At 41.8% G+C, this 14,376-nt stretch overlaps 1 protein-coding gene across 1 annotated transcript in view; it reads right to left on the bottom strand.

Annotated features, from left to right (window-relative positions):
- The window catches only part of trabd2a (TraB domain containing 2A), a 63,762-nt gene that overhangs the window by 25,783 nt on the left and 23,603 nt on the right, over positions 1–14,376 (bottom strand). Inside the window, exons 3-4 of the mRNA XM_084383772.1 lie at positions 6,684–6,830; positions 5,942–6,116 (exon numbers count right to left, since the gene is read on the bottom strand). Of these exons, the coding sequence (XP_084239898.1) occupies positions 5,942–6,116; positions 6,684–6,830 (322 nt within the window). The remainder of the gene's footprint in view (positions 1–5,941; positions 6,117–6,683; positions 6,831–14,376) is intronic.

The raw sequence follows: 14,376 nt of genomic DNA, 5'->3' as shown, positions 1-14,376 counted from the left end.
AAACTTTCTTCACTATCTAAGTTGCTCACTGCAGGAGAGAGTCAAACACTTCCTGACAGAGTGTAAGAAAGGGAAAGTTTTATCCGCCAAATCCAGTAAGCAAGCAAGCTTAACAACAATTAGCAGGTCACTCAAACCATGCCCAAATAAAAAAAAAACAAAAGCTGAGAGCCTTTTAATTTGAAACTTTTCGGAGCTGATCCCTTTTTTGTTCAATTTAGCAGATATAAGCTAGAAGCTGTTCAGAAAAAAATCATGAAACAACTGACATAATAGGCAACTTTGTGTTTTTTCTTATTCCATAAATCACCTCACAACACCCGCCGTTACATCAAACAAGCTACTGGGTGGTCGTCGTGGCTGCTCGCCACATAAATGAGACGTTGTTGTAAGCAGCGCTTATCGTCTCTCAGTTTCTCTTTGCTAATGTTTGGATCCTCTCCACTTTTGTGTGATGAAACTAAACCTGCAGAGGTCTCTGGACAGGACAACTGGGTGAGACGAAGACAGATCTTAGACAGACGCACCAAAGAATTAAACAGAGTGTGTGGTGTGCAGATGAGAGACACATGAAGATGTGTGTGTTCCTCTGGGTTGACCAGTGACCACTTCTGTTTGTTTGACTGTTGCCTTCTTGACCACTACTCCGACCAGACCGCTGGAAAACCAACAGTGAGGGCTAACATGCAGAAGCAGGCCTCAGTCTGGCGAGTCTGGACTCCCCCGAAGAATCAGTTTCTAAGAGTTTTTTAAAATGGTAGTTTTCTATAGGAGATGTGCAACTCTTGACTTGTAGATTTTGTCAACTAACCGAATACTTGATTTCATTGGAAACCCTATTAAATGCTTCAGCAGAAGCAAACTGCATCTTGTAATGTGTTATTCCTCCACCAGTGTGTTTACTGACTTGGCATCGATGTGTAAATGGCACACGGTTTCAAACAGGCCTAGTTAGACACCTCTGAGCACCAGTCAGGTTGCAGTTTACATCCATTTGAATCTAATTAAAGCTATTACATGTAGTACTTGGTGAAATGGAGGTCATCACTATACTGATGTGGGACTCCAGTGAATAACTTCCAGTGGGAGACATGCTGGTCACAATCTCCCCTTCTGTTTCTGAGTTATGGCGCTGAATAATGGCCAGATATGTTTTCCTGCAAAACACTGGTGTTACAGGGAATTTGACCTTTGACCTTCTGGATATAAGATGTCATCACTTCATCATTTTATCCTGTTAGACACTTGTGTGAAATTATTGTATAAATTCTTGTAATATGGCCAAAAATATGTGCTTGAGGTCACATTGACCTTTGACCACCAAATTCATCCTCGAGTTGAACTGGATGTTTGTGCCAAATATGAGGAAATTTCCTCAAGGCATTCCTGAGATGTCGCGTTCACAAGAATGTGAAACGATGGGTCGACATAAGATCTCCGGCCACGGCTATTGCTGGTGCGGAGTCATAAAACTGGATAGATGTAAAAACGTAGATTCTTATGGTTGTTTTTAAGTTGGTGGCTGAAAAATTGGTGCAGACACACATAGAGAGAATGACTGCATGGCCTTGTATGTGTGTGTGTGTGTGTGTGTGTGTGTGTGTGTGTTGCTGTAAGCACATGAGAAATCGTTTAGGGTTAGAAAACGGTCTGGTTTGGCAGCGTGTGACGGTCGACCTTTAATGCTCTCTCCATAAACAATTTCCAAAACCCCAAAAGAATCACGGGATGTTTCTTCCCCATAAACACAGATAACAATGAAAAGCAGCACATTTCTTTCATTTTTCTTTACTACTGTTTCACTTTTATTACTATGTGACCTTATTGTTTCATTTATAACATTTATGCTCCATGCGACATTAAAGGTCCCATTAAATGCTCATTTTCTGGATCACATTTTTGTTTTTGGTGTCTACAAGAAGATGTTTACACGCTTTAACGTTCAAAAAACACATTATATTTCTCGTACTGTCCACCTCTATTCACCCTCTGTCTGAACGCTCTGTGTTATTGCCTGTTTCTTTAAGGCCAACCTCCGGGTCTGCTCTGATTGGTCAGATCTCACAGGCCTGAGCCAGCACAACCACCCGTGCCTCTGCATCAGCTCTGTCTGTGTTTTCACAAATACATTGATGCTGGGGAAGTGGCCGAGGGTGGTGACTGTATAGTTGTGATAGAGCCGTATAGAGCTCTTTAATTGCCCCCCGGGAACAAATAAAGTTATTTGAATTGAATTGAATTGACATTACAACTATACAGAACTTCTGACGGCTCCTTTAAAGGCACGGTTTGTGAATACGGGCTGTGTGCATTTATCCATAAACTGAGTCATAATATACACCTGCTTTACAATAAAAACAAAACAAAACACAGAACCGGATCAAAATTGATGATCTTCTGGGAGAATTTTGTTGTAATGAGCGACAAATAGAAACATATATTTTATCTAAAAATATGTTAATGATGCAAGATCATCATCATGTTTATATGATGGTTTTGCAAGGAGGTACTTGAGCCGCTCGCAGTCATCAATCCTGACAAACAAACATTAACGCGGCTTCGTCAACACTAAATCACCGGGGTAAACAAACACTTTTCTGTGATATGTGAAGTTTCCTTTGGCAAAGCACAATCTGCATCCAACCAGGCAATTTTACAGGGAATAAATTACGTATAAAGTGTTTTGTTAACTTGTTGTGGCAATAAAGCTTATACCAGGGAAAAATGAAAACCCTCAACAATTTTCCACATGGGTCAGTCAGGAATCTGCAGGCCAACTCCTGCAGGCTAATGGGATCATTACTTGGGAAGAGAAAAATGATAAATATGTGGATGCTCTTTCAAAAAAGAGCAAAGCTGATTCCTCGGAATAGGATTTGAAGTCAAGCGATCATAATGTATCTGAAGCTTGCAGCGTTACAATTTGAGGGCTCGGTTCTTTTCAAGTTGCTGGTCGCTGCAACACGTCGCACTGACAAAATGATGAAAAGACAAAAATCCCGTCCTGAGTGTGTCGAGACGTCGTTTTGTACGAATCAGCGAGACATGAGATGGTCACTGATAAGACCGTACTCACATGTGATTGTCACAGGAAAATGAGTACGCCGACATAATGGGCTCCATTGTAGTGTGTATGCGTGTGTGTGTCTGTGTCCTCTGACCCCTCCAGGGATAATTAAGGACACATTTACCCAGGTCTGTCTTGGCGTGGGGGCTGGGGAGTGTGTGTGTGTATGTGAGTGCATACATTTTTGAGTGTGTGTGTTTGGGCATGCACCCTAATGCTCCCCATCCCGCTTCTTGTACGCGCCGACCCAACCTGCCCTCCGTATGTCCGAGACTAGTGCTTCTGGGCTGATTGCCCGTATCACTTTCACTCACCAGCTCTCTCTCACACACACACACACACACACACACACACATATACACACACAGAAGCACACACCTTTTTAGACCAAGCCCTTGTAAAGGCACCTCCTTTGGGACGCGCTGTGAAATGTACTCCTTGTTAGGGCTCAAGTGTGTGTGTGTGTGTGTGTGTGTGTGTTTGTGCGTGTGTGTGTCTGCTTTTCCTCAGCTGTTTCCTGCCAGCTCGGAGACCAACAGACTGTGAAGGCCTCTCTCATTTTTTTGCTCAAAGTTTGCAGCTTTTCTGTTTCCAAATGACCAAAAAAATCTTTGGAGGAGGAGGAGAACATTTCTGAGGATGTCATCACGAGGAAAATATGACTGTGAAATTGATGGCACAAAAATTTGATCCTCTTCCCTCCGTGCATATCCCATAATGAACTAAATCAAATTATGGGGGAGCAGACTCTTTCCAAAGTGTATGTGGCCTTCACTGTAAAAATATCATAAACTTTGGTATGACTTTCATGGTTTCAGTGAAGATAAATCAACATAGTTAACTTAAAAGTCCATATTGTGCCAGTTAAGGGTTTAATGAACTGCCATTTCATGACATTCAAAATAACATTTTAATTCAACCATTTAACTGTAGTACATTTCTATTAAAAAATACTGTTGGCACCATTATGTTTAACTTCTGATGATAGATTTATGACTCATGGTGACATTTGCCCCAGACCTGTTGAATTTTTGGTTTCCTTGCCCCTTGAGTCTTGTCCCTTTCTTTATTTATTTGTATAAAGTGAAGAAATTAGTACTTAAATTTGACATCAAAAGTGACAAATAAAGTTGGTTTTAAATTGATTTATAAACACTTAATTTGTGGTAATTATCTTGAGAGGAAGTCATTTGATTAAATTGTTTAAAAAACAAGAATTTATACAAATAAATCGATAAATTTGAAAAAATTAAATTAGAAAACAAAGACAATAAATTCATTAACAACTATTTTTAGCAAGCAAAAACAGCTACTCAGTTGTGAGTATTTGATGTTTTTCTGTGTTATATTTGACCTAAAACCAAATATTTAGGGGAATTTTTCCATTTTGTGTGTTGAATAAAACAAGTGCTGTATATTGGATACATCAGCTTCAGCTGTGGGACATAATCACAGGTATCTTTCACAATTTTCTGACATTTTATTGACAGAATAATGAATCGTGAAAATCACTGTAAGGTTAATCAGTAATGAAAATGGTAGTTGCAGCCCTAAAATGTTTCCTGACCATGTTCTTACGTGAAAAATAAACTATAATTCCTAATTCCTAAGCCTATTTCAGGAACCCTTCTAGAAACAAAATTAAGTAAAGTTTGGAGACTTCGAGCCATAGTAACTAAAAGTGGTAATAAGCCTGCAAATGTCATTTACACTTATTCATTTTCTAAACATAATTTATTTGAAATGGTGCTCCTTGATGAATGTTTCTTTAAAGTATGTGGATGTAGGATTGTGGTTTTGTATGTGTGTTCAAAAATAGCACTGCCTTGTGTGTGAAGGGTTAAATGCTATGGCATAACATTAAAACTACTAACTAACCTAATCTAGACTGAAAACCCACCTGAGTCAGTGATTACAAAACAGCCCTGTCTCCTTATTAGAGGTGAACAATGCTTTGATTAAACAATCAGAAGCCAAACAAACAAATACAACGCCCACGGGACAGAGACTGTCTGCCTTAGATACACATCGTCCAGCCAAGAAACATGAATAAACAGACACACACACACACACACACACACACACACGTCGGGGCATCCTTAACAACTTTGTGGAATCTCCTCCGCTGTTATCTGGTCTCTTTATCCTCCCCGTTTTAAGTCAAGTCTCTTATCAGGCGGCTGCTGCTGCTGCTTATGAGGTTGCTGCATGGTCATAGAGGAATTTCAAGTATTGAACTGACATGTCTAAAACTATGTGGAAGGGCTCCACATGTCTGTTTCTGGTCAGTCCCAAACTGATAAAAGGCTGTTTTATTGAGCCTCTGCTTCAGAGAAAGATCCAACATGACTCTGTTTTTTATTTGGTCCCTGAGCTGATAAAAGTGTAGACCAGTGCTTTGGCCTAGTCTGGTTTAGTTTAGTCAGCTAAGTCACTGATCAGCTGCATGGCTGCTTATCAACACCAGTCACCCCAACAGAGTGAACAACCAAATGAGTCCTGAAATCTATCGTTTTATATGTATATCTATACTATATGTTACATTTCTGTGCCTAAAAGGAGCTGTATCTCCTTCGAGATTAGCAAGTTCCACCTCTACGATCAGCTGGGATTTCTGTCCGCACTTTCTTATGCTGTCTTAGTGTTCTCTCTCTACGCAAGTTTGTTAAGCTGCTCAGACTAAGACGCTTTCTGTCTTGCCTTTGTAACAAAAGGAGGAATTTAAATCATTTTGTTGGCAGGATAAAAGTAATCTTATTGAGTGCTTTGTTGAGTGGACACATGAGACTGATAAAGACCTAAAGCCTTTCTGTCTGACATTTCGGCCTGTGGAACCGATGCTTTAATATCACAGAAATAGTGTTTAACACCAACCTGCTCCAAAGGCGAAGAAGAAGCTCTTGTCAGGGTGCTCCTCCAGCAGCGCCTTGACCCTCTTCCCCATCCTCTCATTCCGCTTGTAGATGAGCTCCTGTCGAAAGTAGCTGTCTATTTCCTGGGCGGTCACCTGCTCGCTGGGTGGCAGCGTCACGTTATTGAAGTTAGGCACCTGGGGGGTTGAAGGGGTGATAGTTCAGTCGAGCCATGGAGGTGAAAAGGAGAGGAGGGTGAGGAAGATTTCTTTTGTTTTGTCTTTTCGGGAGCTTTCATTCAGATTTCACACAAGAAAAACACATTTATCAAAATTGGCTCCACTTTTTTGCGAAATACTGACAATAAAGACGGCAAAAAACGTCAAAAGAATAAATTTAAGGCAAGTATTTGGACTGACCTCTGTGCACATGGAAGGATGATGGAGAGAAGGACAGAGCAAAGAACTATATTGTAACAATACTAACTATATTGGCAATAGTATAAAGAAGCTGGTTGAAGGGTGGGTGTAGGAGTAGGTGTGGGAGATCAAAGGTCAGTCAGAGGGTTATGGGTGAAGGTAAAAGGTCAAGGGTTGTGTCACCGGGACAGTCCAAAAGGTCAAGGGGTCAAAATGACTCTTAGCTTATTAACTAGAGTGAAAGTAGTTTAAGTCCACAGCTACATAAGATAAGATAAGATAAGATAAAATAAGATAAGATAAGATAAGATAAGATAAGATAAGATAAGATAAGATAAGACTGACCTGTGAGGTGTCATGATTGAAGATGATGGAGTTGAGATCTCCACAGTTGTAGTGCCTGATGAGGTCTTCAGTGGTGTAGGGGACCTGTAGGCTTCCTGCCCTTAAAGACTCCTGCTGTAATAACGTCTGGTTCAGGGCAAAGATCACCTAGAATGAGACAATGACAAACTTATTATTGATCGGTTTACTTTCTACCCTCATTGAAAACCTCAGGTAGATGTAGAAGAATCTGACTTTATACAACTGATGCAAAAATGTTACAGTAAGTTTGTAATGCACAGACTTTGCTCATGTTACATGTTCGATCGACATGTGTTACCTCTTAGAACCATAAAACACAAAAATGTGTTCACAAATTACTCTAGGAAGTAGCATTGCTCATGTTTCCAGCACTTACAGGGGAATTATAGATAGTATTGGACAAACCCACTGTTACATCACCTATTGGTTAGTCAGTTTTGGCATTGTGGCTGTCACCATCTTGGTTTTTTGGAGCCAGAAGTGACCATATTTGGACAAGAGGGTGGAGCTGGAATTCCTGTATCTGACTAAGAAGCCGAGGTCACGCCGTGTTCTCATAAGCTACCATACAACTGAATCTGACTAGAAAGTCAGTGGATACATCCAGCGGGGAACATGAATGTGTGTATGAAATTACATGAAAATTCATTCAATATTTGTTGAGACTTTTCACTTTAAACCACAAATTTGAACGTGGTAGTGCTAGAGGAAAATTCCAGGGATCACCAAAGTCATTAGGATACATCGTCTGGGGACAATGAATGTCTGTATGTAATTTCGTGCCAATCTGTATTGTAGATGTTGAGATATTTCACAAGGCAAGTGATAAGTTTGACCTGCTGGCAGCACAGGAGGAAACTTCTGATGCTCGCCAAAGTCAGAGGGATTTTCTGAGATATTTGGCCCTGGACAAAAGTGGTGGCCCAACCAACAACCAAAAAACAGACCTAGAAGCACGCTGCTAGCATGGCTACAATTCACACATATCACACTTAATGCAAGAAAAACAGTCATGTTATTGCGACATCACACAAATGGATATATTAGAATAAGACTGGTGAGGTAATTAACCAAGTAAAAGATGTAGATTTACTGAACTATTACAGCAAAGGAGACCGTTTGAGATTCTCCAGCTCACACACTCTCCGCTCTGCCACAGAGATTCAGCCATTGTGAGAGTGTGAAATCAGCCAGTGTTTGGTGAGAGGGCCCTGGTGAGCCTGCCGCCTATGATCAGTGCCGCGAGGACACACATATGCATACATGCACACAAATACACATAAACACACACATGCACACACACACACACACACACACACTGAAGGTCCTACAGGACCAGCAAGACTGAGTGAGACACACACAGAAACCACCGCCACTCACCTCAGCACATGTTCCTCTGATCTCTCACAGACACACACATAGGAACACACACACACACACACACACACACACACACACGCACGCACACCTTTCACCCTGCAAGCCATTGATGTTGATTCCCATAAAGGAGGAGAGTTTGTATGGTTTATTTGTTTCTCAATGGGAACAATCAGTCAAAGTGAAGATGTGTTTTGTCAGCTGTGGAACTATGTAAATGTGTCTGCAGTAAGTCCACGTGGTTTTACAATGTGTGTCTGTGTGTGTGCATGTGCACGTGTACTGTCTGTTTTGGTATGCATACCCGTACGGCAACCAGGCCGACCCAAGCGGCTGTTTCTCCCTTCTTTTTTTTTCCACGTTCTGTTCTCTAAGGTGCTCTGATGACACTTTTCTCTCTCGGCCGGCCCATTGTGGGAGCCTCGGTATAGCAGAGGAGAGGAGGAGAGGAGGGCAGCGTGGAGCAGATGCCTTCTTGTCAGGGGACAAAGAACCCCTCCGTCACCCTCTCTTCTCCTCTCCTCGGCGCTCCCTCCAGCTTTCATCGGCCGCGCATCAAAGTGGCGCTCTGCATATGAAAAGGGCCCCGTCTTTATGCCACGCAAATTAGCCTATCGCCGCCCCTCCCCGACTCATTTCACAAAAACACCCTCACATCTGTGCCACGTCCGTGAAGGAAGGCCCTCATCTGCAGGGTCTCCCCTTTTTCTCAGCTCCCTCTTCTCCTCTTTCTCCGCTCGCCGTGCCTTTCAGCCCCTTAAATTATTGCTGTGAAGGGAGGAGGAGGAGAGGGAGGAGGAGGAGGGGGAGAGAGGGGGAGGATCGGTCATAGCCAGATAAAAAGAAAGGGAGTAAAAAGGTTTGGGGAAGGGAAGAGATAGACAGGAAGAAAACGCAGGCGAGAGAGTGAGGAAGGATACAGAAAGCAGGAGCAGAGAGGAGGAGAGAAAGAAAGGAAAACCTTAATGAATGATTTCTTTCTTTCCGCTGTGATCCTCCTCTTCTGTTAGTGCACTGTGGGTCAGTGGGTGCATTTTCCCACTCGGCTCCTTTCATCAGGTCCCCCTGTTTCTTCTTCTCCTTCACTGCTGCCTCCCCCTCCACTCCATCCCGCCCCCCTCCAGCACGCACACACACAGACACACAGACACACCCCTTGCTGATATCAAAGCAAGCGGAGCCAATGAAAGTCAATAATTGTCCTTTGTCATGGAAATGTCCCCTCTTGTTGAGATGGAGTGGGGCGGGTGTGTGCATCCAGAGCAAACATCATCACAGTCAGATTCCCACATGTGGAGATCTGGAGTGTTTTGGGCCGCTCGGCTGAAAAAACCCTCGCTGCTCTCGCTCTGAAGTGTGTTGGCTCAGCTTAGGATTTGCAAGAAAGAGAGTGGCAAGCATGCTTAGCGGAGTATCTTTGAGGAGAGGTTACATTAATTGCATTTATGAAATGGTGGATCACTTCGGCTGAGGTTGAGAACTGTTTAAAAAAAAAAAAGAAAAAAAAGATGGCTGCAATTTTGTTTGAAATTGAGTAGAAAACCTGTTCGCATCATTACAGAGTGAGACACTTGAACATGTTTCACACAGTTTCACAAATGCAACTTTGCACTGAGCGCAAGCACAGCAGGGATGCAGCCAGTTCCACTTGGTCGTGGAAGAAAAGTGAATGATCAATTTTGTAACGATCGATTAACTAACGCAGATGCAAAGGAGGAAGTGAAGAGAAGTAGTATAAAGTGTGAAAAGTCTGTATATGGAGGAGGTCGGGGATGGGTAGACTCGTTAAAGAGGCATTCAGGGGACGTTTTGAACCAACGTCAAGTACATAAGGTGGTGTAATATACTTAGGGAATGTTGGTACGTTTGTAGCAGAAGTTACAGAGGTAACGTGGTGATTTTAACCCAAACCACAATCTTTTCCTAAACCTAACCAAGTATTTTTAGTGCCCAAACTTTTCTTGTCTGAACCCGTCAAACCTCCACCTAAATCTAACCAAACTGTGGCCATAGGACAAAGATCCGACGCACGCACTGCTGTTGCGATGAAACGGTCATGTTGTTTTGTGAGTGGTGATATACACTACTCAAAATTAGTTAGGGATATAGTTTTTATCGACCCATAACTGAGCTGAAGCGGTTCCACAAACAAATAATACCATTATTTCAAAACTCAGGTACACGTGACTCTCCACGAGTAAAACCTTTGCAGCAAAAAAATGTACTGTTGAGTAAAATATACACACCCATATCCCAAAATCCCTATCTCGGTAGGAGGTTGTGTTTGTATTGGCCAATACATATACGGGATGACGGCACGACAGTCTGCAACTTTTCAAACGCAGGTCAAAATCACGCTACGTGTCAGTTTTGTCTCAAGTATATTCTGAGCTTAACGCTGCCGTCTTATTCACCATAACATAACAAGAAAAGAAAACTTGCGGTATTTAATCTCAGCAACAATGTGTCAGCAACACATTTGTCTGTATATAAATGTATGGCGTATGTAAACTGCATGTGAGGTCCTGTCATAGTATGAATCCGCTGCGTTGCGAGCAGCTTGTAAACACTGGGATCAGCTCCTTGTATGGAAAAGCCTCTGGTTAATTGATGTTATTCTGATTGTAAGCGCTGGCAGCGGAGTTGGGGAGTGTTTCAGTAACTTCATTTTTTCCAACTGAATTTTGATAAGAAGCTTAAGAGGAGCATGTGTGGCCCTGCTACTCTCGGTGTGTGCTTCTCGGCTGAAATAAGCAAGTGTAGCCTGTCCACACTGTTGACAAACGGTGATAGACACGCACACACAAACGCTTGCAGCCAATTCAATGAGCCTTGGCCATCTCCCAACTACAAATGAAGACAGCTCCTCTGTTTCCTCCTGACTCCCTGATGTTATCAGAGTAACACAACTCTCTCCCTCTCACTCTTTCCGTCGCACACACACACACAGAGATTTGAGAGAGAGAGAGGAGGGAGCAGTCTATCATTTTAGAAATCAGCGGAGAAAGAAACACAACAGCCAAACCAATAAGAAAGAGAGAGAAACTGCCTCTCTGCTGATGTTATCAGTGAAATCTCAGAGGAGGAGAGCTCAGACGGAGATGAAGGCAGACAGGAATAGACAGAGATAGGGATTCTGAGTTACTTCTGAGTGATGTTATCAGTGAAATGTTAGCCAGAGTAGTCAGCCCTAAAACAAGATGGATCAGGAGCACGGCAGCACCGGCAGAGCAGCAGCATTTTAACACCAACCTGGGTATTTGATACATTGTTTACTTTGAACTGCGGGAAGTGACCTGTCCTTTAGTCATCTTCCAGGCAGGTTTTCATATGGGCTGATTTTTTTAGGGCTGATTGTGACAAACTACATGGGAACGCGCAGATGATGAGGTCTGAGGTCAACTGTACATATTAAATGTAAAAGGTCTAAGATAGATAGAAGTTATCTGTTGTCTGAAATCGTCAAAATTCTGATTTAATCATCATCATCAATCTGATCAAAGACTAAGATGACCAATCTGCCATTCATTGCAACTTTGACAACTTGACAGTTTTCATTACTCTGTGCTGCGGACATGTTTTCTTCTTCTTAAATAATACCTGCTATGACGAGGCTGCATTGGGTCCTTCAATGTAATTGCTGTTTAACTATTTCTTAAATGTCTATTCCACTGAAGATCGGTGGACAGCAGCTGTGGTCAGCTTTGATTTACAACAGGAAGTGTTTTTAGCCGAAGATGACATCATCCTGCACTAGTGTTTTCTGCATAACTTTTAACTAATTTGCCACAATGTCACCAGACTCCCTTACAAATTGTGTGATTTTGAAAGTCAATGCATGAGGAAAAAAACTTAAAAGACTTCAAGAAACGGCTGCAGCACATTCGAAATCAGTCCTGCCTTCCTGAAAATTTGGCATGAAATGCAATACATTAATTTGTTTCTTTCCTTGTAAACGTGTCAATTAGCTGAGGCAGGCTGTCTGCTTCCAGGACTAAAGTGTGTCTTACCAGCCAACATTTAGCAACTGTTTGAACACAGTGTTTTCCACTGATTTCACAAAATTTATGAAAGAAGATAACATTTTATTGCCGGTGCACATTATCGAGTTTTACAAAACAGTCAACCATCACCAATACACGGCTACTTCCTTGTTGCCCCAGGCTCCCTTGAAAAACTGCACAATTTTCTAAGATGTTGAGTTGAGAGACACTTTATAAACTTTTTGTTTAAAAAGTTGTCCATTAAAAAGTTGTAGTTATTTGGGGATTCTTGTGAATTCGGCAAATGTTATACATTACAGTTCTTTCTCTCTTTGTGTAGAAAAAGAGTGTGGAAGTGAGATCCTATCATAAGTGGTTACGCTTCATAAAATTAGTTTTTTTGTTGATTTTTCTTTAAATCAACAATCACGTGTCATCATTTCCCATGCTACAATGTAACATATCCGCATATTTTTTAAAAATGTATGTTTGGTGCTGAAAAAAGCTTAAAAATGGATTAAATTTATCCACATTTAAGGCTACTGCAGCTTCATTCAGCAGGTATTCACTGACACTCCCCATTCTCACTCACACACACACACACACACACACACACACACACACACACACATGTACACATACATAAATCTTTCACCACTGCACAAGTGAGCTTTCACTTTCTGACAGAAACCCCACCATTTAAACACAGACACACACACACCTGTCAGTTTGAGTTATCTATATTGTTTTTGTCCCTCCTCCCTACCTCTACCTCCTCTTTTTCCTCCCCCGTCTCCCCCTTTTCTCTCCTTCCAACTCCCCCTGAGCACATTTTCTCTTCCTCCTCTCCCCCTCCCGGCCTACACCTCTACTCTCGCTCCTCCATTCATCCTCCCATCACTTTGATCCTGTACATTCCCTCCCTCCCTTCTTCCCTCTCCTCCTTCCATCCATCTCTCCCTCCCTTTCTTTCTCCCTCTCTCCCTCTCTCCCCTTTGATCCTATACATCCCCTCTATCAGCCAGGTCTTTAAAGATTTGACCCCTGCATTCCTTGGGTCACTCGTGACCTCCTCGTTGCATGTGTGTGTGCGTGCGTGTGTGTGTGTGTGTGTGTTTCCACGCATGTAAGTGTGTATACACCTGTACAAGATTAGGTTTTCCTCTGTGTGTTTGTGTGAACATGAATACATGAGCATGTGTGTATAAATGCTTCATCATCATGGATTACTGCAGCCTCAAAGCAGACCTTTGAAGACAGCTTTATTAATTTTCCAGACCGGGACAAAGGACAGGAAACGTGGGGACATGTTTCAGAAGGAGAGGAGAGGAAAGGAGAGAGTTAAAAAAAACAAGGAAAGGAAGACGAGGGTTTCTTTGCCAAACCACTCAGAGAAAAATCCCCACGCCTGCATGTTTGACAATAACGATGACCAAAAACTGTTTTCCCCCATCTTTTTGAAAGGAAAATCCATCCTCTGGTATAATTGATATATCCTATTCCTTTTGATCTGGAACAGTTTGATCAATGCATGTTGACATGAACAACTCGCTCAGAGTCAGGCAGCCGAGGTCTGTGTGAACACAGACAGTTTCTTTCTCTTCAAAATGTGCATGAAGAAAAGGGGATTTCACTGGACAGGGTATATTTAAACAGGGTTCAGTCTTCAATGGACAACATATATTCAGTTCTACAATGGCACTGACACAGAGCTGCAATTAGGGTGAGCAGCGGTATATCGGCTTCACAGTATACCGGAGTATGAAAATTGGCGGTTATCATATCATGTACATTCGCTATCTACAGTATTGTACCGTATTTGTGTTATTTTACAAAAAAATCAAGCAAGGACAGAATATTTTGTGAAATTATAATAAACAATTTGTTCAACCCAGAAAAACAATTTGATTTGTTTTCTTTCAGGAAAAAAAGGTGTTGAACAGGCCCGCTGTCTACCGTGAAACTGTGAAACTGTGAAACTATTGTAAACTGTGTGACAATCTTAAAATACCTTTGCAACTATAAATACTATTGCAACCCTAGCTGCAATTAATGATTGTTTTCATTGATTTCTTAGTCCATTATTTCCCCCTAACTTCAATTAACCTTCCAGAAAACAGTGTTTAAGATAAGATACACGCTGATATTGGCCTATTACAGATATATCTGCGTGTATGTTGTCTGATATGTGCCGATATATAAACAGCTTTTTTGCAAGATTATAATACAGACAAAAAATGCTTGGGCTTATTTTTAATCATTACATTTCCAGTGAGGTTTAGTCTGTGTCAGCGCACTGGTGTCATTTTAGA

This window comes from Pagrus pagrus (genome assembly GCF_965226575.1).
Source record: "Pagrus pagrus genome assembly, chromosome: 19".
In the NCBI taxonomy this organism is placed as follows: Eukaryota; Metazoa; Chordata; class Actinopteri; order Spariformes; family Sparidae; genus Pagrus; species Pagrus pagrus.
This window is presented reverse-complemented; position numbering and strand designations above follow the sequence as displayed.